The sequence below is a fragment of the Sceloporus undulatus genome, chromosome 1, assembly GCF_019175285.1.
Source record: "Sceloporus undulatus isolate JIND9_A2432 ecotype Alabama chromosome 1, SceUnd_v1.1, whole genome shotgun sequence".
Lineage (NCBI taxonomy): Eukaryota > Metazoa > Chordata > Lepidosauria > Squamata > Phrynosomatidae > Sceloporus > Sceloporus undulatus.
In genome coordinates this window covers 223,083,889-223,109,137 of record NC_056522.1, presented here as the reverse complement: position 1 = coordinate 223,109,137, position 25,249 = coordinate 223,083,889, and the positions used below count along the sequence as shown (strand labels likewise).

At 39.8% G+C, this 25,249-nt stretch overlaps 2 protein-coding genes across 7 annotated transcripts in view; one reads left to right on the top strand and one right to left on the bottom strand.

Moving 5' to 3' along the window:
* ORC4 (origin recognition complex subunit 4) overlaps nucleotides 1–8,470 on the bottom strand; it is a 44,802-nt gene extending 36,332 nt beyond the window's left edge. Inside the window, exons 1-2 of one of the 4 annotated variants that reach the window (XM_042446360.1) lie at nucleotides 8,202–8,290; nucleotides 4,192–4,196 (exon numbers count right to left, since the gene is read on the bottom strand). Coding sequence is in view for 1 of the 4 variants with exons in the window: in XM_042446341.1 (XP_042302275.1) it covers nucleotides 8,328–8,371 (44 nt within the window). In the remaining 3 variants the exon portion in view is untranslated. Of the gene's footprint in view, nucleotides 1–4,191; nucleotides 4,197–8,201 lie in introns of all 4 variants that reach the window. The other 3 variants (XM_042446341.1, XM_042446371.1, XM_042446350.1) reach the window with 3 other exon arrangements.
* Nucleotides 8,471–8,502: 32 nt separating this feature from the next.
* MBD5 (methyl-CpG binding domain protein 5) overlaps nucleotides 8,503–25,249 on the top strand; it is a 172,277-nt gene continuing 155,530 nt past the window's right edge. For 2 of the 3 annotated variants that reach the window (XM_042446319.1, XM_042446310.1), the window contains exon 1: nucleotides 8,503–9,192. The gene's annotated coding sequence lies outside the window, so the exon portion shown is untranslated. The remainder of the gene's footprint in view (nucleotides 9,193–25,249) is intronic. The other variant, XM_042446328.1, reaches the window with a different exon arrangement.

The window sequence follows — 25,249 nt, the reverse complement described above, 5'->3', positions numbered from 1 at the left end:
AAAATGACAGAAATTAAAAAAAAACAGAAGCATTAGAAAAGAAAGTGAATAAATGAGAGGAAAAACAAAACCAAGATGAATATTACAGAGCAAATCTAGAGCTACGATTACAGAGGAAAACTCTAAAATTAAGGGGAGTTGGAGAACAGCAAAATGAAGGTCTCACTACAAGAATTATCCTCCAATTGGCAGAGTTTAATGGATGGTCTGGAGAGCAACTAGACTTAGAAATTGATAAATTATATAGAGCAGACTCATGGTTTGCCAAAAACTGTAATGTTCCTAGAGATATTATGAGTGTTTTTGTAAGAGAAAGATTAAAGGACCTTATTTTAGAGACAAATTGTAATAAAAAAAATTGAGATTGAAGGTAAGGAAGTAACAATATACAAAGCAATTCCAACACAAATATTAAAGAAAAGGCGTAAATATATAATTTTGACAGCATATTTAAGGCACCATAATATTAAATACAGATGGGGAAAAACAGAGGGAATCTGTTTTACATTTCAAAAAGAAAGATTTATTATAAACACAGAAGAGAAGATGAAAGATTTTCTAAGCAAGTATAAAGATGCACAAGATTTAGATGAAATAGGAGAAATAAGAGGAGGGATGAGCAGAAAAGGATACAAAACAACAAAGATGAAAACCAGATCTGAAAGAGAAAATAGAAATAAGAAATTAGAGAGAGAGAAAGAAAGCACAGAAGACTCGGATAGGGTTACATCAGATGAGGAAAGAGAGACTGAATCAGATCAAAAGTCGGAATCAAAAATTAGAGCTAGAGCAAGAGAGTAGAAAGGAGAAAAAAGCACAAAGAAATCAAAACATTCAAAAAGCAACAAAGAAAGAAAAAATAAGGAGAAATAGGAAAACTAGACATTAAAAAAACTTGAAATAAACAATGACAACTAAACTACTCTCATGGAATACTAATGGTCTGAATTTGAAAGTTAAAAGGAAACAAATATTTCATATTCTAGAAAAACAAAAAATAGATCTCATTTGCTTACAAGAAACCCAGATCAAAGAAAAGATAGGCATGTTTTGGAAACCAATAGATTAGGACAATTATTTGTTGTACTCAATGAAAAAGAAGGAGACAAAGGGGGTGGCAATCTATGTTAGAAACAGAGGGCAAGCAAAGGAAATATTTAAAGATAAAGACGGACATTATATTGCAATAGAGATAACGCTTCAAGAAGGAAAAATATTATTAATAAATCTATATGCACCCCAAAATAATAAAAACAAATTTTTACAAAAAACTGCATCGATTAATAGAGGAACTGAGTTATGAAAAAAAAATTATTAACAGGATATTGGAATGGAGTTATCAACCCTGAGATAGATAGGTCAGACCAAAAAGAAAAAAGGAAAAATCAAGGAAAACTGCCTGAATCAGCTTTCAAATTAAAGGAACAATTAAATTTAGTGACTGCAATAAGGACTACACATTTTATTCGGACAGATTCAAAAGTTGGTCTAGGATAGATATAATCTGTGCTTCAAAATCATTGAACAAAGATATCAATAAAATAGATATACTACCGAAAACCCTCTCAGATCACTGTCCAATTGTCATGACATTTAAATTGAAAAAGAAAGAAGATACATGGAAATTGCAACACTATTTGCTGACAGATGAGGAGATTGTAGGGAAAATGAACCAAGAATTAAAACATTACTTTCAGGAAAATATGACCCCAGAAGTATCAAACCACATCATTTGGGATGCAGGGAAGACAACTGCAAGAGGGTATTTGATACAGCAGGGAACAAGAAAAAAAAGAGCAGAAAAGCTGGAAGAAAAAGAAATAGAGAAGTTAGAAAAAAAAGAACCCCAAAGACAAAAAATATATATATTGCAAAATCTCCAAATATTAAAGAATCAACTAACTCAAAAGATTAACCAACAAATATCCAGCAAAATAAAATCGCTAAAGCAACATCACTTTGAACATGCTAATATAATAGGAAAATGGTTAGCATAGAAAATAAAAAAAAACAAAGGTAAAGAAATTATATAGTGAAAATAAAAGATAAAGGGAAGGAATATAACTAGCAAGATAAAATTAAGCAAATAGCGACGGATTATTTTGGTGAATTATATACTGCTGATAAGAGAACAGAAAGTAAGAAAAGAGAGGTCCAGGAATTCATAAAAAAAGAACAAATCCTGCAATTCTCTGAGGAACAGAAAAAACAACTAAACTCTCCAATAACAATGGAAGAAATTCAAACAGCAATAAAAAAACTAAAAGATAATAAAGCACCAGGTCCAGACAGCTTAACTGCTGAATACTATAAAACATTTGCTGATGTATCACTTCCCTTATATAACACACTAAAAGAAATTCAGGAAAAGGGGCAACCTAAAACTTGGCATGAAGCATTGATTACCCTAATACCAAAAGAAAACAGAGACCCAGAACAAATCGAAAACTACAGAGCAATAGCCCAAGCAAACTTTGGTTATAAAATACATGCATTAATTTTGGCGAATATGTCAAAACGCTTTTGATGTTGTGCAGCGCGTGAGTAGTGACGATGTATATATTGTTGTACACAGTGGAACTTCTTCTAAGAATACATACAATATATACATCGACACCATCCACCATTCACACCAGTAACAACCCTCCCTGGGGTAAAAAGCTCATCACTACTCTAGCAAAGATTCCGTGAGGCCTACTAGGCTTTGCCTCTCCCTCTGGGGCTACAAAGGAGCCAGCCACCCTGCCTGAGTGGCTTCTCAGACTGGCAGCATCCTACAGTACTTTACAGCACTTGTTGGCTATCTTTTTGATGTCACTTCTTGTTTAAATGCCTAATCATTATGGCTCACAGTAACCCTTTAATGCCTGCTTACTATTAAAACCCACATTGTACATTTTCCTTGTGATTCTATATCACAACAGAATAGACTCAAAAAAGCCCTAAAACCTCAGATACATGAAGATCAATCTGGGTTTCTACAGGAAAGACAACTGAAAAATAATATTAGAATTGCAGTTGAACTAATAGAATATTACAACAACCATAAAGGGGTACAATTAGGAATTATGTTTCTTGGTTTGGAAAAAAACATTTGATAATGTAAGCTGGGTGTTAATAATAATAATAATAATAATATTTATTTATATTTTCCCGCCTCTCCCAGGTGGATCGAGGCGGGATTATAGCATAGTATAAAATATGACAGAGTTAAAATACAAATAATACAAACAAGTTCATAAAATACAAAATTAGCGATTAAAAACAGGGTTTCACAAGCAACCGTAGGGCAGAATGGTCTCATCCTGTACATGGAAGTGGATATGTGTTTCACATGAGATCAGGTGGGTATGCTCACCAGAAGAGCTCCGTCTTAACCGTCCTCCTGAAGGTTTCCAGGGAGGTGGCAAGACGCATCTCCTCCGGGAGACCATTCCACAATCTTTGGGCAGCTATGCTAAACACTCTTTGGGAAGTTGAAGTAAATTTGGTTGTTGTTAACTCTAACAAATTATTCCCCATTGTTCTAAGAGTGCGGGGCAGATTGTATAGGGAGATGCATTCCCGTAGGTAACTTGGGCCCAGGCCATATAGGGCTTTAAAGGTGATAACCAACACCTTGTATTGTGCCCAGAAGCAAATTGGGAGCCAGTGAAGATCTTTCAAAATTGGTGTTATATGGTCAAACCTCGAGGATCCAGTGACCTCTCTGGCTGCCATGTTTTGCACTAGTTGAAGCTTCCGAACTTGATACAAGGGTAGCCCCATGTAGAGCGCACTGCAGAAATCAAGATGAGAGATTACCAGAGCATGTACCACTGCTTCAAGGTCCATTCGGTCCAGGTAGGGATGCAGTTGGCGTATCAAATAAAGTTGGTACCAAGCACTTCTGGCCGTCACATCCACTTGAGATGACAGCTGTTGAGACGGATCCAGAAGTACTCCCAAACTGTGAACTTTGTCCTTCAGGGGAAGTGTGATCCCATCCAGGATAGGTTGGCAAATTTCCTTCCCCAGACCTGAGGATCCTATGGCAAGTTTTCTCTGGATTCAACCTGAGTTTGTTTTCCCTCATCCAGCCCATTACCGACTCAAGACAGGGATTCAGAGGAAAGATGCTGTCCTTAGTCACTGTAGCATTCGGAGACATAGAGAAACATATTTGGGTGTCATCAGCGTACTGATAACACCGCGCCCTATGTCCCTGGATGATCTCTCCCAGCAGTTTCATGTAAATATTAAACAGCATGGGGGACAGAATGGCGACTTGGGGGAACGCCAGATGTCAGCTCTCTCCTAGAAGAGCAACTGTCCCCCAGCCTCACCATCTGGAATCTGCCGGAGAGGTAGGATCGGAGCCACTGAAGCGTAGTGCCCCCAATACCCAACTCTCTCAGGCATTCCAGAAGGATACCATGGTCAATGGTATCGAAAGCCACTGAGATGTCCAAGAGCACAAAAAGGGTCACACTTTCCCTGTCCATGCCCAGATGGAGATCATCGACTAAGGCGATCATGGTCGTCTCCACGCCATATCCCCCCCGAAGCCTGTTCTGGTCCTTCACTGAGTACCCAGCAGGTAGGGCCTGAGCCCACACAGCTTTGAATTTACTTAACTAAAACTGTTCTTATTTCCTTATAAAATGTAAAAATACATAAATACATAAATGTGTGAATAAAAATACATACACTAAATAAACAAAATATTTTTATTCATACACTACATTGAATGGGGAGGGGAAACACAAGGTCCACATATAGTTGTAAAATGGGTGCCAAGATGAGTACCACTGTCGCATGAGCAATCAGATTTACACATTTATAGTGATAAAAAATATTTGTCTAATCCAAGTAGAGCTTAACCTCTAGGTGAACTCTAGTGGGTATAGGATAGCGAGAGTAGGACCAGAGGAAACAGAAATACAAACTCTACAAACAGGGAACATGGCTTGAACAGCGACCATAAAACAAACAAAATTCGTTTTGCAATACAGACAAACCTAGGAGGTTAGCTGTCTGGCACAGGTAGCGAAAGAGCCTTGTTCCTACAGAAGGTAAGAATTTAACCTTGTTTAACTATTTCCCATGAAATCTGCCTTCAAAAATCTTCTACAAAGATTGACTTGGGAGGCTGAAGTGTTCTCCTGCTGGTTTGTTTTTAAAGGAATATTTCAGCTTTGGACCACTGATCTCATGTCCATTTACTCTTGGGCAGTTTCTATAATGTGGAATACAGAGGGACATTGCCTCCAAATGATGATGTGTATCGATCCTACAAGATCCGTATCACTTCTCAACAACTGTTAAGGCCAGGATGGGTGGAAGACCACATGAATGGTGGAGGGAGTTTAGGAAGACTAATCCAGTTTGATGACTAACAAATGTAATGGAGCACAGCCCAGTAGATTATGGTCCACAGATGCCAATGTTGTATGAAGGTAAAGGTAGTCCCTTGACATGAATGTCTAGTTGTAACCAACTGTACGAGGTGGTGCTCATCTCCGTCTCTAAGCCAAAGAGCCAGCATTGTCTGAGGACTGCTCTGGTGGTCCTGTGGTCAGCATGATTGCACCGAACACTGTTACCTTCCCACCAAAGTGGTACCTATTTATCTACAGTGCACCTGCATCATACTCGGGTGCCTCTTATGCAGCTTCCAGCTTTGGCAAGGTTTGTTCAGAAGATGTTTACCATTGTGTTCCTCTGAGGCTGAGAGAATGTGACTTGACAAAGGTCTCCCAATCAGTTTCATGGGTTTTCCTTGTCATGGTTTGTTCAGAAGGAGCGGCGCCATGCACCAGAAGCAGCACTTGAATGGGGTTTGAGCATCCACGTTTTTTCCCTTATGCGGGAGGGGGGGTCCCCACGTAAGGGGAGGGCAGACTGTACTTGCATTTGCATGCTTTGGAACCCCTAGATTGGCAGAAGCTGGGACTAGTGACAGGAGCCCATCACCTCATCATGCAGCACTCAGGACTCGAACTGCCAACCTTCTGATCTTCCCATCATCAGAACTGGCTTCTTAACCAGTAAGCCACTACATCCCTCTTTGTAACATATGTGTGCAAAGAGATCTTGTAGCAAATCTGAGAGTAACTGAGCAAAAGAAGTTGTAGCATAAGCGTTCATAGACTTGGTCAGCTTCATCAGATGCAAAGAATGAACTGGTGCCCAGGAAGGACCTTTATAATAGTTTATTGCTGTAGCCTGTGTGGTATGTGGTAAGAAGAAGCCACTAAGGACTACGTACCACACAGACTACAGTGGCACCAGTTCGCTCCAACCATCTGAAGAAGTAGACCAAGTCTACAAAAGGTTATGCTACAACTTTTTTTGCACAGTTAGTCCCAACGGTGCTACAAGATCCCTTTGCATACTGATATTACAGACTAGCATGGCTATGTCTCTGAATGGTTTTATGTTTCACTGCAAGGTGTCTCTGAATTCAAACAATGTATCAAGTTACATTGCCTTTGTGTGTGTCTGTGTTGTGTACCTTCAAGTCATTTCGACCCTTTACTGCAAGGCAAATGACAATCTAAGTGACTTAGCCAATGCGAGAAAGACACATTTGATTCCTTATCTCTGCAGTCTCAAAAAAATCTCAGGGCCAATCTTTCTCCTCACCCTCTTTAATTCCAGTTTTTTTCTCTGACCCCCAGCTGAGTTTCCATTAAAATACAACCCCTTTGCTTATTGTAACCACGATTAAATCATGATGTGCTGCCATCTTTTTTCATTTGCAGTCCCATCACAAAGCCCAGCATTCCTATAAACATCAGCCTGATGAGGCTATGCTCCATGAATCTCATGAAGTGGCCTGGCTGCTACCAAAAAATAAAGGTTCATACAGTTTCCTTGCTTTGAAGCTGTCACCAGCCTTCCTGGCGCTGGAATATCGTCACAAACCAAGCCAAAGCAACTCCTATGATACGGAAACAAACACATCAAGGAGACCTCCTTCAAATACTCATCCACAAGCCTAGGCCTGGCTATCAGGGTCCCGGTTTGCAGGAAAGTCCAGGAGGGGTGACTCTCAGGTCTCCATCCCACTCCTAAATACAGTTATCATTCAAAACCTTGGGTGGGAAACCCAATCCGTCGGCTCTTTCTGTGGGAAATGTCATCATCATGAAATATGTCCACGAAAAGTGTTCTACTGTAAGCAACATTTCCTGGCTAAAAGGCAAGGAGAGGAAGGTCTGCATAGTTGCTTATGTTCAGGTATATTTTTGCTCCGTTCCTCAAGTGTCCTGTATCTAGTATATCCCTATAGTACTGCTGCCATGTAAACCTTAGCAACTGAGGTAACGCCTTTTAACACTTCTGCGCAATGAAGAAGTTAGGGGACCTTCCAAGGCTTGCAAGGTGTGCATTGTGCAGCTTGCTTGGCCCAATAAACAGATCCCTGTTTGGTGGATTTTGGACGTTGTTCTTAGTCTTGAAGAGCTGCACAGTGGGCCCTTGGTATCCACCGGGATGTCATTCCAAGGCCACCACTGACAGCCGACACTAAAATCTGTGTCCTGTTGAATACAATGGCATGGTAGAACGAACGGCACAACCAAGATGCGCTTTTTAAAACTGGTCTATATATACTTTAACATTTTCAGGTTGTGGGTGGACAAAGTGTCTCTGGATGTGGAGCCTTAGCAACCAGGGCCCAGAATAAAGCTGCTTTGGGTCTCTTTAAATGACACTTGCATCTTAAGAGTCCAGAAGCTGTGCCAAAGCAGCACTCATGCCCTTAGGAGCGTGGCTTCCGTCCTCTTAGGATGCCTCCAAAGAGACCCGAAGCAGCTTTCTTCTGGCCCGGGGGTAATGGCTTGCAAGACCCCTGCGTGACAAAGAAGCCACTGGGGAGCTTCGGAAGCTTGCAAGGCGTATTTGCTGCTTGGGGGCTTTGGGACGTTACTCTTATCCTTTGAGAGGCGCAGAGCGGGTGCAACGGCGTCTCCTTATCTAAAGGGGCAAAACCAGGGGTTGCTATATATACTGGGTGTCGGAATCCAGTCCCTCTAGACATGTAGCGCCTTATATGCTTAGTGCTGTCATGGGACTGTAGGGGGCGCTGCGGAGGAGGAGCCGCATTCCCGAACCTGGGCTCCAGGAGGGGCTCCGTCTCCCTGACTCTCCCCTGAGAGCCACCCAGACCACCTCCTCCTCCCCCTCGCCCCGCCCCCGTTTAACGGCCCACTCACGCGCCGCTCCGGCTCCGGTTCTCACAGCGCCCAACGTTCTATAACCGCCGCTTGCCCTCGCGCTCCCCTCTTGTTCTCTCTCTTTCCGGCGCGCGCCCGCTAGCCCCTCCCTCGCCTTCGCCTTACCTTCCCCTCCGTCGCGCGCGCCCGTTCCTGTCCTCACCGCGCATGCGCGGTGGATCCCACCACAACGAGGTTGTTTTTTTCAACCTCCATAAACACCGTCCCCCGCCTCTATACACAATCCTATTCTCCACCCATTTCCGGTTCACCACTTCCGGTCCCCTTTCCCTTTCCTTTCCCTTCCAGATTGTCTTCTTTTTCCGGGTTTGCGCGCGGGGCATTGTGGGAGAGAGGCCAGCTCTTCCCTGTTCCCCTTTTCCCCCTCCTCGGACCCAGAGAGAAGGGCGCATGCGCGTTGCGCGCCTCCCATCTTCCTCCTCCCAGAGAGGCTTCAGCAGCAGCAGAGGCAGCAGCAGCTGATGATGGTGATGATGATGAAGAGGAGGCGGCGAGGGAGAGAAGGGGAGGCTGCTGCTGCTGCTGCTGCTGCGGCCAGAGCCGAAGGGGGCACCTTTTCTTTACACTGTTAAAGGGCCAGAGCCCCAATTCCGCATCCAGTCGGGCGGCTGGGAAGGGCCTCGGGGGGAAGGAGGCTGCCCCCCCAAAAACAACCCCAGAGAGAGAGGAGAGAGTTCCTTCCCCGTCAGAGGAGCAACGCAGATACTCCGTGGCTACTACTGCTGCTGGAGGGGGTGGCTCTTGGCCCTGGCTGGAGGCACTACAACAGGAGCAGCAGCAGCAGCAGCAGCCACTTCACCAGCCTCCCCTTCTCCCTCCCTCCCTCTCTCTCCCCCCCTCTCTCTCTCCCCCTTCATCCCTCTGCTCTCCTCCCCTCCTCCTCCCCCTTTATTACCCTTTGTGTGTCTCTCCCTCCTCTGCTCCAGGAAGGAAAGGAAGGGAAAGGAGATAAAAGTGGGGTGCAGCCAAGGTAAGACCCTCTCTGTCTTATTTGTGGGGAAGGGCAGCACCAGTTCAGCAAACAGGGGCTTCCTTCCTTGCCCCTCTCTCTCTCCTTTAATTTTGGAGGAAGGGAAGCACTTGGAGGGCCCTCTGCTTGGAAAAGGGGCGCTTAGGGCTATTGGGAGCATGATTTTGGGGACTGAGAGAGCAGCCAGTGTACTCTGCCTGGTTTGGTTATAAGAGATACCTCGACCTATGGTTGTAATTATTATTATTTATGGTTGAAGATTGTAAGAGATAGGGCTACCTACTGTTGTTGTAGTTATTATTGTTATTTAAGGTTCAGGATTGAGAGGTATAGGTAGACTGTGTCTGATTTGTTTATAAGAGATAGGTCTAACTATTATTATTAGTAGTAGTAGTAGTATTTAAGGTTGAAGATTGTTTGTAAGAGATAGGTCTACCTATTGTTATTGTTATTATTCAAGGTTGAAGACTGAGAGGTGCCAGTATACTGTGTCTGATTTGTTTGTAAGGGATATCTCTACCTAGTATTGTTATTATTATTATTATTATTATTATGACTAAGGTTGAAGATCAAGAGGTGCCAGTATACTGTGTTTTATTTGTTTGTAAGGGATACTGTTATTATTATTGTTGTTGTTATTATTTTGATTTTCATAGGGAAATCTCATATTCCATGTTCTCGCTTGGTTTTATTTATTCCTTATGTTTTCTGGTAACATTGTTTGTTTGGGGGGTTTGTTTGTTTTTACTAAATTAGGTCCTGGTGCCTTGTTTGTGGAATACGCAAGAGTCTCTCAGGTTTCAACTGAACTCATGTATGTGTTTCTTGGTTGTTGTTGATATATATATATATATATGGAGAGAGAGAGAATATAATTTTATCAGTTTGTCTGGTGATGTCAGGAAGTTTATATACTATGCGAACAAACAGATGTGGCGTTGAAATCTGTGTCAGGGAAGGTATTTCTCAGCTCTTGAGGTGGTTTTGGAACATTTTGTTGTCAATCTTAGCAGATGAAATTGAAACACTTTCATTTTTTAATGTCCATGTTTATTTCTGTGCTCAGCTAAGATTTTCAGATTCTTGTCACTTTGCATCCTGGCCCTGAAAAGATGTTATGCTTACTATTTAGAGCATAATAATGCATGTATTTAGTTTATGATTCACTAAAGGAGCAGGGCCTAAATAATCCTGGTTGGAATAGTTAATTTCTGTGTTATTTATAATGTCACATCAGTTGTTTAAAGACTCTAATTTTCTTCTAGAGAAGATTAACATTTGCTTCCTTAGGGGGAATACTACTTATAGGATGCTGAGAATCAAAATCCCATCTCAGGCCTAGATGCATAAACCCCCGTTTATCTGGAGTAGTTTCCTTTCAGTGTACTCAAGTTGTCAGCTTGCCCGCTTTCAAAGTCCAGGTTTGGTTCTGAGTTGGTAAAGCCAGGAAAGGAACTTGGAAAATATGTTACTTGTTACAAAGCACGTTTAGGGCAGCTTGGGCAGCTCATTTTGTGGCTCTGTTTTTATTTTGAAATGATTTGTTTAAAGTGAGAGGATACTGTGCTGCCCATTTACTACATAACAGCCTGTGAGGTGTGTTTGTATTGTGATATGTGCACAGATGGCCTGTGCATTTCAATAGGCCCAGAGTATCTCACCACAGTCACAGCCAGCCAGAGATGTGCTCCTTCCCTGCGATAATGTCTGGAGTCTGTTCCTTCTGAATGTTATCTTTAATAATATCGTTTGTTGGCACATTATTCAAACCTGGGTGGCAAACTAAAACAGGAGTCAGAGATTGTTTTTGACCAGCAAACATGGACACAAACGTTGTATTAAAGCTTGAGCTCTGCCTTTGAAGAAATGTTTGCCTTCAGCATTCAGAGTAAGAAAGTGAGGTACGTTGCTCTCTGAAAAGCAGCAAAGAGTATGGAGTAATCCTCCTTTTATATGGATGCCTATTTAAACAGGGTGGTTTTTCAGGATTAGGAGAAGCTGGATGCTTTCAGGTAAAACTAGTTCTGAAATACCATGTTTTAAAATGTTTCAAGGGTTCTGTCTTTCTTTTCTTATGAGCTCTGTCACACACAGAGAAATGTAAATTTGGATGACAGTATAAATTCAGATATTAATCTGACTTAAAGTCAATCCTTGACCCAAATAGGACTCATCGACAGATAGAGGGAATTATTTTTGATTTCTAACAGACTGAATAATTATAAAGGACAGAAATATAATATATTTCAACTCTGTGTAAAATAATTACAGGCCTGAAATTTATCTTTTGGGTATAGAAATCAGCATTTTTATTTATGTTTTATACTTGAAGGGAATTGATATCTAAAGTTCTAGTGTTAGTCATCTGAATGGGTATAGGATCAGGGATTTAATACTGAAATCCAACATATTCATAGTTTAGAGGAAGCCTTTATGATCTCCACAGAATGTATTTTACAGTAAGCATGTTTGTTTATAGTACTTATATACCACCTAACATGAAACAATGTAATGTGTAGACACATTATTTTATAAAATCACATATATAGAGCAAGTTGTAAAACAGATGTTACTAATAATTATGCATGATAATTGATTTGCTGTTATCCTGATTTATTGATAGAAAACAAAATAGCAGAATACAGGGAGGACTTTTGAAGCCCAGAGCATTATTAATTTTAGATGTTTAATTGCATCTTCCTCATCAACAGTGCAGCATATACAGAAACACATATTTCTGTAAATGAATCATTAGGCCCAAGTCTTGGAACTCAGCTGCACATGCAATCTGTGGAAGAGCTGTAGCTTGTTGTTCATGAAAAGTTTCTGACTTTAGTATGTGGCATCACTAGGTAGGTAGAAAAAGGACATCCTACTACAGTCATTCTCAGTCTTTGGTACTCTAGTGATTTGAAGTTTCAACTTCCAAAGCCCCCCTCCCATACAGCTAGTTGTCATAGAATCATAGAGTTGTTAGAGACCAAAAGGGCCATCCAGTCCAACCCCTTGCCATGCAGTAACTCACAATCAAAGCACCCCCAACAGATGGCCATCCAGCCTCTGTTTAAAAACACTTTCCAGAAGTGGAGACACTACCATTCTCTGAGGGAGTTTGTTCCACTGTTGAACAGCTCTTACTGTCAGGAAGTTCCTCCTAATGTTTCAGTGGAATCTCTTTTCCTGTACCTTGCATCCATTAATCTGGGTCCTGTTCTCTGGAGCAGCAGAAAACAAGGTTGCTTCCTTCTCAATGTGACATCCCTTCAAATACTTAAACAGGGCTATCATATCACCTTAAACTTATCTTCTCCAGGCTAAAAATCCTCAGCTCCCTAAGTCTCTCCCCATAGGACATGGTTTCCAGACCCTTCACCATTTTAGCGGCCTCCCTCTGGACACACTCCAATTTGTCAACATTGTGGTTCTCAGAACTGGACACAGTATTCCAGGTGAGGCCCAACCAAAGCAGAATAGAGTGGTACTATTGCTTTCCTTGATCTAAACACTATACTTCTGTTGATGTTATGGAATCTGGAAGTTGGTTCAAAATATCTGTGGGGCCAAAGATGGAGAATCATTGGTCCAGGTAGGTTTGTGTAAGATGCTGATTGAGTAGCCCCCTATTAAAGAACTTTAACCATGACAGAGGAATAATGTTAGGAAGGCATGAAAGCTTCAAATGTACAAGAAAATTAACACTTAAATGGTTTAAGGCATGTGTCATCTATCCTTACATAGCCTTTGAACTGCTTTCTTAGAAATCACTTCTGTGATTGCTGGTATTTAAACCACAAGCTCAGATTATTTTGTCATAAATACAATGGCATAATAAATGTGTTGAGAATTAGAGATAATGTTTACATTATACAGTAAGTCTACTTGTAGTTCAGAGCAAAATTGAAACATCTCCCTCAAACAGATCCAATATGTGATTCTCACCAGTCAAAGAAGAGTCAGTTGATTCTTAGGCAGGTTCTCCCAAGAGTAAGATCTGTTGACATCATTGAAGTTTAATTTCAAGTAAACAAACGTGGGGTTGTTTTTGTTTTTTGTTTTGGTTATACAAGCATCCTAGTTTCTTTTTTCTGTGTGAACCATGGAACCAGCTCAAGCTGAGCTGTCAATATGTCAGTACATTGTTCCTGTAATACTGCTGTTTGTAATGTTGTTCCAGTTTTGCTTGTGGTTCACTTGTTGTATGCAGCTGCAGCAAACACTGTGAATAGTCCAACATTTTTATATATTAATAAATAGTTATTGGGCCAGTTCTTAAAGGAAGGACTGTATTGACAGGTCTTCCCCCATAAGCCTGTGAAATGCCACTTCAAATCTTACTTTAATGCTGGCATGTGTTTGACATTTTCCCAGTTTTTGGCTTCATATGGTGCATTGACGTTGACTCTTTCCATAAATTACTGCTTCAGTAATATTCTGAAAGTTGTGTTGTTTCAGTCATACAGAAGGAAATGACTGGTAGCCTTTGACAAATGGCATTTTTCACAGTCTTAGCTGTACTGTTTGAATAGCAAAATTTGAGGCTACTATCAATGCAAGGACGTTTTTTGAGTAACTGTATTACTGATATATAAACTTACTACTGCCAGTTTTTCTTTTGATTAGGCATTCATTTCACAGCATAATAAGAAAATGTTCATATGACTACATTCAGCTGAGGTTGTCCATGGCAATTGCTTGACTGGTTTCATATTTTCTAGGTTTGTGTGAGAGGTCCACAGGAGTTCAGCAAGAGATTTTGGTTGAGAGAAAAAATGTTTGGGTTTTTGGGGTTTTTTTGGTCATAGATGTATTAATTTTTATGCTGGGGTTCCTTGATACTTGAAAATTATTTCAAGGAATCTGCAAGGTTGTAAAGGTTGAGAGAGGCTGCCATGGTAGGTAGCTCTTAGGGAATGGTAACTGTAAAAATAGGGATTGTAGCCAAAGCCATCCTGTGGCTGTCGCAGCACATGTCTGTCAGTAGGGCAGAGCACTTATATTGTAGAACATTTGTTAGGGCTTTCTGCCAAAAGGATGAAAAGAATGAACTTCACTTGCCTACTTTTAGGAGCAAGCCCTGCCATTCCTCTGTTTCCGGTTCCTCTACTCCTTGATCATAATCACTGCTTCTTTCCTAAATTGGTGGTGCTGATTCATCTTTATTTCAACTGATCACTGCTCATTCATACTTGGTTTTTCTTTAAAAAAAACTTGTTTTCACTGTGCCATTTTTCCTCTAACGTTTGATTTTAAATTGTTTTAATGGAGGTAGATTATCTAGTGCATTAAATACCAAAACATTTTGATAATCTTAAACATGTAAGTAGGAAAACAAAAGCTTGAAAACAAATGAAAATAGTGTTGGTCCCTCAATCATCCGCTTGACTTTATTCTGACGCAACATCTACTTCTTTGGACAGGTGTTCAGGGCCAGGAATTTCCCCCACCTAATCATAGCTTACTCTGAAACTCTCAGGTCCTCTCTATTTTCCTAGTAATGTTAGTAGATCACATGATTTCAAGGCATTTCACTCTGCTCTTATGTAGATGGCTCCTACTCTTCTCTGCAACAAGCTTGGAGGATCTAATGATCAGTTGCTTTCAAGGGTAATGGGTTCCTGGTGAGTTTTGAAAGAATTTCCTAGAGATCATAAATATCGGAGATACAATATGTAGCTGCAGTTCTTTTCTTATAGAAGACTACACATGGAATCTTTTGCAGTTGATTCCAAGATTTTTAAAGGTGCAAGTGTTAGAACTAGCTCAACTTTGGGAACTGTAGTGTTGATTTTGGAGTAATAATTTATTTATCTTGTGTGCTCCCTTCAGCTCATTGGTTACCAAGCTGATTTGGAGATGAGGCCCATGATACTTGTTGTGATCTCCAGAATTCTCTAATGGTGGTACAGTCACTCTTCAAAGACCTCTATCTGTGTATGCAGATCAAGTGATTCCTAAATTTCAGAATATTTGAAAGGTAAAATCAACCTGATGATAGAATTGGGACTCAGCAGAATTAGTATATCTGTTACCCCTATTGCCAAATTATTCAGTGATTAGAGGTAGCAAGAATTTATCTCTGCATTATTGGAGAACTATCAACTGCTAGGGTTCTTCACAGGTTATTCAGCAAAAGAACCAGACTGTCAAAGTTCTGTGGCTTCTAACATATTAATGTATTCCCTTTAATCCCACCTGAGTTTCTGTCCAAAAAGTTGCAAGTAAACTTGGTGGCTTTCTACTGGCAAAACAGCCCTAGTTTTTTTAACATTGTAATACAGGGTGCTAGGATTCCATGGGATTGTACTTCATCTCTCTCACTCTTACATTGAGGAACAATTCTTCATATGGACCAAGCTTGTTGCCATGATGAAAAATGGTTGCTGTTGTTGTTAAGTGCCCTCTAGTTGACCTCGACTAATAGCGACCCAGTGGATCTCCAAGATCCTCTGTTCTCAGCCACTCTTCTCAGGTGCTGCAGGTCCAGGCCTGTAGCCTCTGACATAATCCAACTGCAGTGGGCCCTTGTGATACGCTGGGGTTTGGTTCTAAGATCCCCGTGGATAACAAAATCCGTGGATGCTCCAGTCCCATTAAATATAATGACATAGCAAAATGGTGTCCCTTATAAAAATGGAAAATCAAGGTTTGATATTTGAAACTTATACTTTTTTGGAACATTTTCAAACTGTGGGTGCTGGAATCCATGTATAAAAAATCTGTGTATAAGAAGGGCTGACTATATCTCACAAATGGTCTTCCTTTCTTTCTACTTCCCTCTACCTTTACTAGCATTGTTGACTTTTTTTGTGATTCACGCCTTCTCATGATGTGTACAACAGCCTCAATTTAGTCATCCTAGCTTCCTGAGAGAGTTCGTTTGTCTTGCAGGCCCGCCATGGTATCCTCAACACCCTTCCACAGCACCCCATCTCAGCATATATTTATCTCTCTGCATTATTGGAGAATTATCAGCTGAGTTGATTTTCTTTTTATCAGTTTTCTTTACTGTCCAGTTCTCACATCCATACATGGTGATGCAGAATACAATTGCTTGGACGATTCTAACTTTAGTGCTCAGTTGTATATCTTTACACCTTAGGATCTTTTCATTCTTTCATAGCTGCCCTTCCTAGTCACAGTCATCTTCTAATTTATTTACAGCAACCTCTGTTCTGATTAGCTTGAACCACGGTATGGGAACTCTTTAACAATTTCAATTTTCTCATTGTCTTGTAGTTATTCTCTGGTCATTATTTTTGTTTTTGATGTTAATCCAACTTTTTATTTTCCTCTTTGACCTTTTTCAAGAATTGTTCCAGGTCTTAGTTTCTTTCTACTGTACTAGTAGTATTGTGTCATCTGTGTATCTTATGTTGTTAATGTTCCTTCCTCCAATTTTCACTCCTCTTGCCTCTGACTCTAAGCCTGCTCTGCATATGATATGTTCTGCATACAGTTTGAACAAATGGGTTGATAGTATGCAGCCTTGCCTGATCCCTTTGCTGTTTGGGAGTGTGTTTGTCCATACTCGGTTCTGATAGCAGCCTCTTGACCTGAATATAGATTACACATCAGAACAATAAAATATTGTGGTACTCCCATTTCTTTGAGAGCATTCCATCGCTTTTTGTGATCTATGCAGTCAAAGGTTTTGCTGTAGTCCATAAAGCATATGCAGATCGTCTTTGGAAATTTCCTGTGTGCACCATTATCCATTGTATGTATAATCCCTAATGCCTCTTCCTTTCCTGAAACCAGTTTATACCTCTGCGATTACGCTCCATATATGGTAGATGGTAGAAGTCTTTGCTGCAGAATTTTGTGCCACAACGTTACTTACATGGGAAATTAGTGCAGTGGTTCAGTAGTTAATGCAATCTTTTGTGTCTCTTTTTTATGTGTATAGGAACGTATACTGATTGTTTCCAGTCTGTAGGCTACTGCTTTGTTTTCCATATTTGTCGGCACATTTTAGCTAGTACTGCACTTGATTCTTCCTCTGTGGATTATTGCATTTCTATTAGTATGTCATCTGATCACGGTGATTTATTCTTCCCAAATGCTTTGAGTGTGGCTTTCACTTCACTTTCCAAAATCTGGGGTTCATCTTTGTATGTCTCTTCTTCCAATATGTCATTTGTCCTTTCATATTTTTTATTCAGCTCTTCTGTGTATTGTTTCCAGCATTTTAATTTTATTTTATTTTGTTGTAGAGCATCACCATCCTTGGCTTAGAATTTCCAAATCATGTGGAAGAGGTCTCTTGTTCTTTTTTGTTGTCAGCTATTCTTTCTCTGCATTGATTGTTATAGAAATTCTTTGTTCTTGTGCACTAATAATTGGACAGTAGCATTTATGGTTCTTATTTTGTTCCTATCTAACTTTGCTTTTGCTTCTCAACTATCTTTAACTGCTTAAATGTTTTATCTGCCACCCATTTTTTTCCTCCTTTTTTGGCCATAGATACCATTTTTTTTGCATTCCTCTTTGACTGTGTCCCTGACTTCTACACATAGTTCTTCTGGCTCCCAGTCAACTAAATAATACAAATCTATTTTTCACATTTTATTTAAATTCTTTTGTAATGTTTCCAGATCATATTTTGGTATGCTTATTGATTTGGTATTCCCCTTCATTAGTAGTTCATGCTCTGTGCTGCAGTCTGTGTCTGGTCTTGTTTTTGCCACATGAATGGAGTTTCTCCATCTAATACTGCATAATTAATTGGAAGAAGCCATGCGTGAGTAACTACATGTTCAAATAAAAACATGTATTAAGCTAGGCATAAGTTGAGAGATCCAATGATAGAGAGTTGAGTTGGAAAACATAGGGCCTGAACAGACAGGCCAAAATAAAGCTGCTTCGGGTCACTTTGGAGGTATGCTGTTTAAACAACGCATGCATTCTAAAAGGCCAGAAGCCACACCAAAGCCATGCTCCAATCCTAAGGACTGGAGCACAGCTTTGGTGCAGCTTCTGGCCTCTTAAGATGCATGTGTCATTTAAGCATCATATCTCCAAAGTTGCCTGAAGCAGCTTTATTTTGGCCTGCCTGTTTGGTGCCTTACTTGGCTTTATATTGTCCAAATATACCAGAGAATTTGAGAAGAGGACATAGGAAGACACATGGTGAGAGTTAGAGAATTGAGAAATATCAAAGCCAATGAAGTAATTTTTATAAAATACAATAAAAATCCAGACAGAGAAGGTAAAAAGATTAACATAACCATAATGAGTGGAATACCTTGGAAGGTATAAAAAAAGTTGGCAGGTATGCAAAAAGTTATGGGGGAGTTCAGAACAGCCTAAGAAGGAATGGATGCCTAATAACTGTACAAAGCAGTCTGGTTGTTGAAAGAGTGGGAAAGGCAGAATCCATGAATGAGACGAGACAGAATGGAGTATCATGGAAGAGGGCATGTCTGTGCTGAATTTACACTATAGTGCATTGCTGAGGCATAGATGTGACATGGTGTGCATGGCAGAGTTGGCGTTTTAGGTCATTCTTTCCTACAGTTTTCTATGGTGCTTTAATCTGCTTCCCAACACTAGAGTAGGTTTTATGGCAGATGGCTTGGGTCGGCTAGAGGAAGGAGGTGGGATACCCCCCACTTCAAATTTATTCAGAAGAAATGCACCTTTAAATACTGGCTTATTTTTTTTTCTTTGTTAAAGAATACGCCAAGGTGACTTTCTTGTTGTATGTCTTTTAGGCACATTGTCCTGCATGGATATAATGGTTGTTTTGCAGCATTAGGTCATGAATAGAAAGGATATAAGCAGCTTTGCTGGAGGAGACCAAAAGGGCCCTTTCACACTATGCAATTATAGCATTATATTCCACTTTAATTACTATGGAATCCTATGGTTTGTAGTTTCATGAGATAGTCCAGCTCTCTAGACAAGAATATTAAACACTACTCCCTAAACTGGAAAGCCCAGGATTCCAGAGTATTTTCTGAGTGTATATCATAATATGTCAGTTATATTTAAAGACATAGCTGTGTTAGTCTGGCAAATCAGTATGCAAAAAGATCCTGTAGCACCCTTGAGACTAACTGAAGCTTGTAGCATGCACTTTCATAAACTTGAGTCTACTGCCTCAGATGCATGTGTCTGAGAAAGTAGATTCAAATCTATGAAAGTTCATGCTACAAGTTTCTTTCTTTCAGTTAATCTCAAAAATGCTACAAGATCCTTTTTCATACATAAATTATATTTACTCATCATGCTTCATAGAAAGTGTTGTGTTGCCTGGATGTGTCTAACACCTTTACCTAGATTTTAACATGAAATGTTCCCCTGTGAGCATCTGTGAAGCCTAATTTTGAAGGAAGCAATGAAAGTAAGAGTGTTTCCAAACCAACCTTTACTCTTGCAGAGATGCATCAAAGTTCAAAATATCAAGAGCTGGTAAATGTGATTGTGAGTTGCTGCTGTTACACTTTCTCTGGAATACGCCAGGCAACAGTGAACAATTTTAAGTGTGAACCATCAGGTGTCCAAGGCAAAGATTTGGAGAAACTGAAGGAAACTGTGCAAGGTGGAAATGCACCCTGACTCTTTCTATAGCACTATGCTAAAGGCCTGAGTCATACTGAATAATCCCAACTAGTTTAGTGGTTCAACTTTAGTTGGGACTAACAATAGGATTTAAGCCCAATTCTTACCAAGGCCTCCTTTTCTCCAGTAGTTATAATACTTGTTAAAAAGCTAATGAACAGTAGCACCAATATTTTTATTGTAATGAATTTCATGAGTTAATTATGTATTTTGCAAACAAATACTTCATTTCACTACTCCTTAATTTACCACCAAAAAGCTTCATTTTAGAACTCAAATGTCTAATGTTAGAAAAGAGTAAAACATCTATCCATGTTCTCTGTGCATTTTCTAATTATATAAATCCTTGCCCGCAAGATCAAAAAAAAAAATCCACTATGATGTCCTCTCAAATTCTCTTTTAAAAGCTAAAAAGAGCTAAACACTTGCCTTTTCTTGCTTGCTTACCAGCTCCTAGATCCTTTTAGCTGTTATTTTTACAGTCCCCATTTTGTATGTTTTTTAGTTCTGTTATATCCATTTTAGAATAAGGCATTCAGAGCTGTATGCAATATTATAAAGTATGGCCTGCATATATCACAGTATAAGTTAATATAGCAGCATCATGGTATTTACTCTGTTATTGGTCATCCTGTTACAGTTGTGGTACTGAATTTTTGATTTTCATTTTGTCTGTGAACTGGGTTAATGTTTCATTTCAGTGAACAGTCTCCCACCCTCCTAAGATCTCTCTCCTAGGCAATGGCCACCTGAAACACAAGTCCTTTAAAAAGTCAATTTTTTCTCCCATAAATAAGGAATAATTTTATTTCCATTAATCAGGACCAAAAGACTCTTCCCATTTGCAGATGTAGTTGGAATAATATTTTATCAGCTGAAAATAGGACTTATTTAAAGAAATATGGCTTCATTTTTTTAATGGAAAACTGTTGTCTACTTACTACGTATGAAGTTTTAGAATTTGGGGGGGGGGGTGGTTATGCAGCTAACAAATATTTGTACCATTTTGATTAATTTCACCAGATCTGTTCCCAAACAGTTATTCATACCTATCATCTTGGAAATATTAGAACATGCAAAATATAAACTACAGTATAATCATTTTTAAATTAAACAACTGTTGGTAAGTGATCCACATTCTTACGTTTGTTGGCTGCTTTACTCACTTGCTCTATATATACAAAACCAAAGCTCCGGGGTCTTAATTTCCTTAACTGTTATGGCTGATATTCTCATGCTTTAAACCCTATTAGTTGTCTTTATTAATTGCCCTCAAGTTGACTTCAACCTCTATTGACCCTACGAATGCAGCATCTCCAAGGTCCCCTATCCTCAACGGCCCTGCTCAGTTCCTACAAATTTAGGGCTGTGTTCCCTTTGACTGAGTCTGTCCATCAGGTCTTCCTCTCTTTGCACTATCTTCTATCTATCCCAGGATTGTCATCTTCCCTAATGAGTCATACCTTCTCATGATGTGGCCAAAATATGACAGCCTCACTTTAATCACCCTGGCTTCTAGGGAGATCCTCCATGGTCATTATTTTAGTTTTCTTAATGTTCAACGTTAAGCTTGGCTCTTGCACTTTTTTCTTTGACTTTCCTTAGTAATTCTTCCAAATCTTTGTTATTTTCTATTAGTATTATAGTATCATCTGCATATCTTAGGTTGTTGATATTCCTTCCTATGAGTCTAAACTTACTTTGCATATGATATTTTCTGTGTATAAGCTGAACAAAGTGGGGCGATAAAATGCATCTTTGTCTGATTCCCTTCCTGATTGGGAGCCAATCTGTTTTTCCATATTCTCTTCTAACAGTAGCCTCTTGTCCTAAGTATAGATTGCGAATCAGCACAACCAAATTTATTGGCACACCTAATTCTCTAAGAGCAATCCATAGCTTTTTGTGGTCTATGCAGTTAAAAGCTTTGCTGTACTCTATAAAGCACATACTCATTTTCTTCTGGAATTTTCTGCTGTGCTCTATTATCCATCATATGTTTGAAATTTGATCTTTAGTGCCTCTTCCCTTCCTGAACCCAGGAATGTATCTGGAATGTCTCACTCCATGCACAGTAGGAGTCTTTGCTGTTGAATTTTGAGCATGACCTCGCTTGCATGTAAAATCAATGCTATGGTCCTATAGTTACTACAGTATTTTGTGCCTCCTTTTTTGGAGGGATGGGGATAGCTATTGATTGTTTCCTTTCTGTGGGCCATTGTTTTGTTTTCCATATTCATTGACTATTAGTTGTCTGTTAGAATAGACACTTTAAATTCAGGGGCATGCAACTGCAGCAGGTTTGGGGACCAGTTTGCAGCCCTGGCACCCACTGAGAGCTGTACAGACTGAAAAAAATGTGGAGGGGGGACCCAAAGCTGGAAGAGGCTGCAGTCAATTCAAAAAGTGAATTGGTACTGCTGGAGATTTTCAGGGGCGCTGTTTTATCCTTTTTCCTGGCTAAAAAAGAGCAGTCTGGGTGGTCGGGAGAAGTTGAGGGCCATAACGACATTTCTGGGGGCTTGCCTCAACTTGCAGTAAATGCCTCACCTTACAAATACTGGAAGAGGATTGATGCTCTTATGAAACCTCATGCTAAAATTCAAATTAGTCTTAAAAGTGCTGCTAGTTACTTCGCCCCTGACCTTTTCAGGCTCCTAGTTCAGAATATTATTAGTAGATATACCTGGGGCACAATTCACTTGCAGCATGGATGTGTCACTTGTGTTTGATCCTGATAGTAGTAGGGACAGGAGTCTGTTTTACTTCTGTTGCTATCTGTATTACTCCAGCAGAATGTTACAGGGAATGGCAGGTCTCTGAAAGTTGTACACAGCTTTGAAAAGTTCCTTTTTGGGAGATGACAGTTCCCCCAGTACTCTGACAAATGCTGGATGGTGGGTTCTGGAAGATGTAGTCTGAAAAGGTAGCTTTCCCAAGTTGTTACATTTTCCTTTATATTCTCTCTCATTTCTCCTTTTACTGCTTGATACTTCATTGCTTCAGAGGGCTGTTAAACACTGACAGGAGAAGTACAGTCTTTCTAACTGTCTATGCCTGTGTCATGCATAGTCAGGGCTCATCTGACGGCCCGTCATACAGTGGTACCCCGGGATACGAATGCGCCGGGTTACGAATTTTTCGGGATACGAAAAAATCCCATAGGGATTTATTGCTTCGGCTTACGAAGGTTTCTTCGGGTTACGAAAAAACCGCGGCGCTATTTTCCGCCACCGGAGGGCAGCAGAGAGCTATTTTTCCATTAGCGCCTATGGGAATTCGGCTTACGAAGGTATTTCGGGTTACGAAATTAACCGCGGAACGAATTAATTTCGTAACCCGGGGTACCACTGTATATCAAACCACCAAAAGAGGCTGGCCTGTTGGGCATAACAACACTTCTGACTGTAGAATTCTGTGCCTAGGGTGGCTATATTGGCACTATCTCTGCTTAGATTTAGCTGGGCTGTAAAAATCTTTGTTTTGCTGGGCTTTCCATGGTTTTTAAATGCTGTACTCAGATTCAGTTCTTCAGATTGTTCTGTTATGTTTTCAACAATTAGTTTAGTTTGCATGTTATTGTCTTTAAAAAGATACCTGCTTGAGGACCCTTGGGTACTGAAAAGTGATCCAAAAATATTTTTATTAATAATGGATAATAATAAAAGAGGGATCCATGTCCTATCAGTATCCTCCATAGACAGGCATGGCCCCAATAGGCAATCATACCTCTGGTTTAAAACCAGCCCAAAGCAACAGGGAGCAAATCATTTGGCACATACACACACACAATTCAAATCAGAAATGTGCAGTAGTTCTGGATTTCATGCAGTGAATTAATAAGTATTCCCTCAGTGTAGCACCTCTGTTGCACAGATGCTGTAGGGATATCACATTTTCACAGCAGTAAAAACAGAATATTTTGTGTTGCTGGAATAACTGTGTGTTCCCAAAGGGTGCTTTCATTGTTAGACTCTACAATATAAAGTGAGTGTTTGCATCAGAGTAGTGCAGGCATCTTATTGAAACTTACATGCAGCATGACTGTGACCCAGAGCAAAAGCTTCTATATTTCATATGCAGATACCTTGGCCATGAAAAATAGAGCCATATGAAAAGATGTTTCTGCCTACAGATGTACAAATGTCTTCATCTGTGTAGGTAATGAATTAGATCCAAATGTCTTGTGTAAGCCGAAGAGCACTTCTTCTGGCACAGCTGACCCATGTCAACTGGCCAGCATTCCATGATCAGAGTGCACATACGTTTAGGAAGTTCTTCCTTGAGTTTAATTGAAACACTTTCTCTTGTAATTTGAATCTTTGGGTTTAATAGCTGTCCTCCAGAGCAGCAGAAGACATCTCTCACTGCTTTCAGTCCAGATATACAGCTTCCCATTTCATCATTTGGCTGTGAAAAGATCCTTTCAAAGTGAATAGCTTGACAGATCAGGTTATCTTGACATATATAGTTAGTATCTGAGAAATATCAGTGGTTATTTGCATGTCAGTCTGACTCTTTGGTAACATAATTGTGGGGAGGGGAGGGGAGGAGATTTGCATGCAGAATGATATGGGCATCCAATATTGCTGCTCTATGAACAGTAGGGTTTTCCATTCATAGAAAGTTTATTTCCATTAGGTAGTCTTATTCCATGAACACAAGTGCCTCTCATTCACAAAATGACAATATATAAGAACCTGGAATTTCTGAGTGGAGATTTTTTAATTGTCCTGTAATTGCTATGAGTTGTCTCTCTTGGGATAATTGAAACATGTCATTTATGAGTTAGATTTTTTTTTATTTAAAAAAACCAAAACTGTGCACTTTAAATCAATGGCTTTTTAAAATCTGAATCAGCTATTAAAAGATATAATTGACTCTGAGTAAAATTGCAACTTCTGATTTTGAGTTTTCATTTATTTTTAAGTAGTAAGAAATAATCCCTAGGTGGCAAAACCAGAGCAGCTGTCAACAATATGTACAACTCTTGCTGGATTGAATGGACACTTTTATAGATTGTAGGTGTTAATTTTGTCACACATGATTATTAAATTATAATACACTTCATCATTTAGACAGAAAAGAAAATAGAGAAAGAAATAATATAAATTTCTGCCACCAAACGATTCAAACAAACACTGCAGATATCTGAAGGTTTTCATGTTCTTGTCTCTATATATTTAATTTGTATGTCAGCTGTTTGTTTTCTCAGTAACTTGAGTACATATGTTTGCTCTTCAGTGTAAGCAGGGGAGGGCAAGATAAATATAACTTCCTTACTGCCTTTGAAATCAAAAACTTCCCTATGACCAAAAGGATTCCACATCTGAAGACTTATCTTTCTTTAGGCTAGGTGTGGTAAACATGCAGATGTTCAGATATTTAGGACTGTAGCTTTTAGAAGCTCTATCAAGCATAGGTGGTGGTGAGAAATGCTGGGACTTGCAGGCCAAAACCATCTGGAGGACTGTTTCGTTTTTGGATCTGTCTA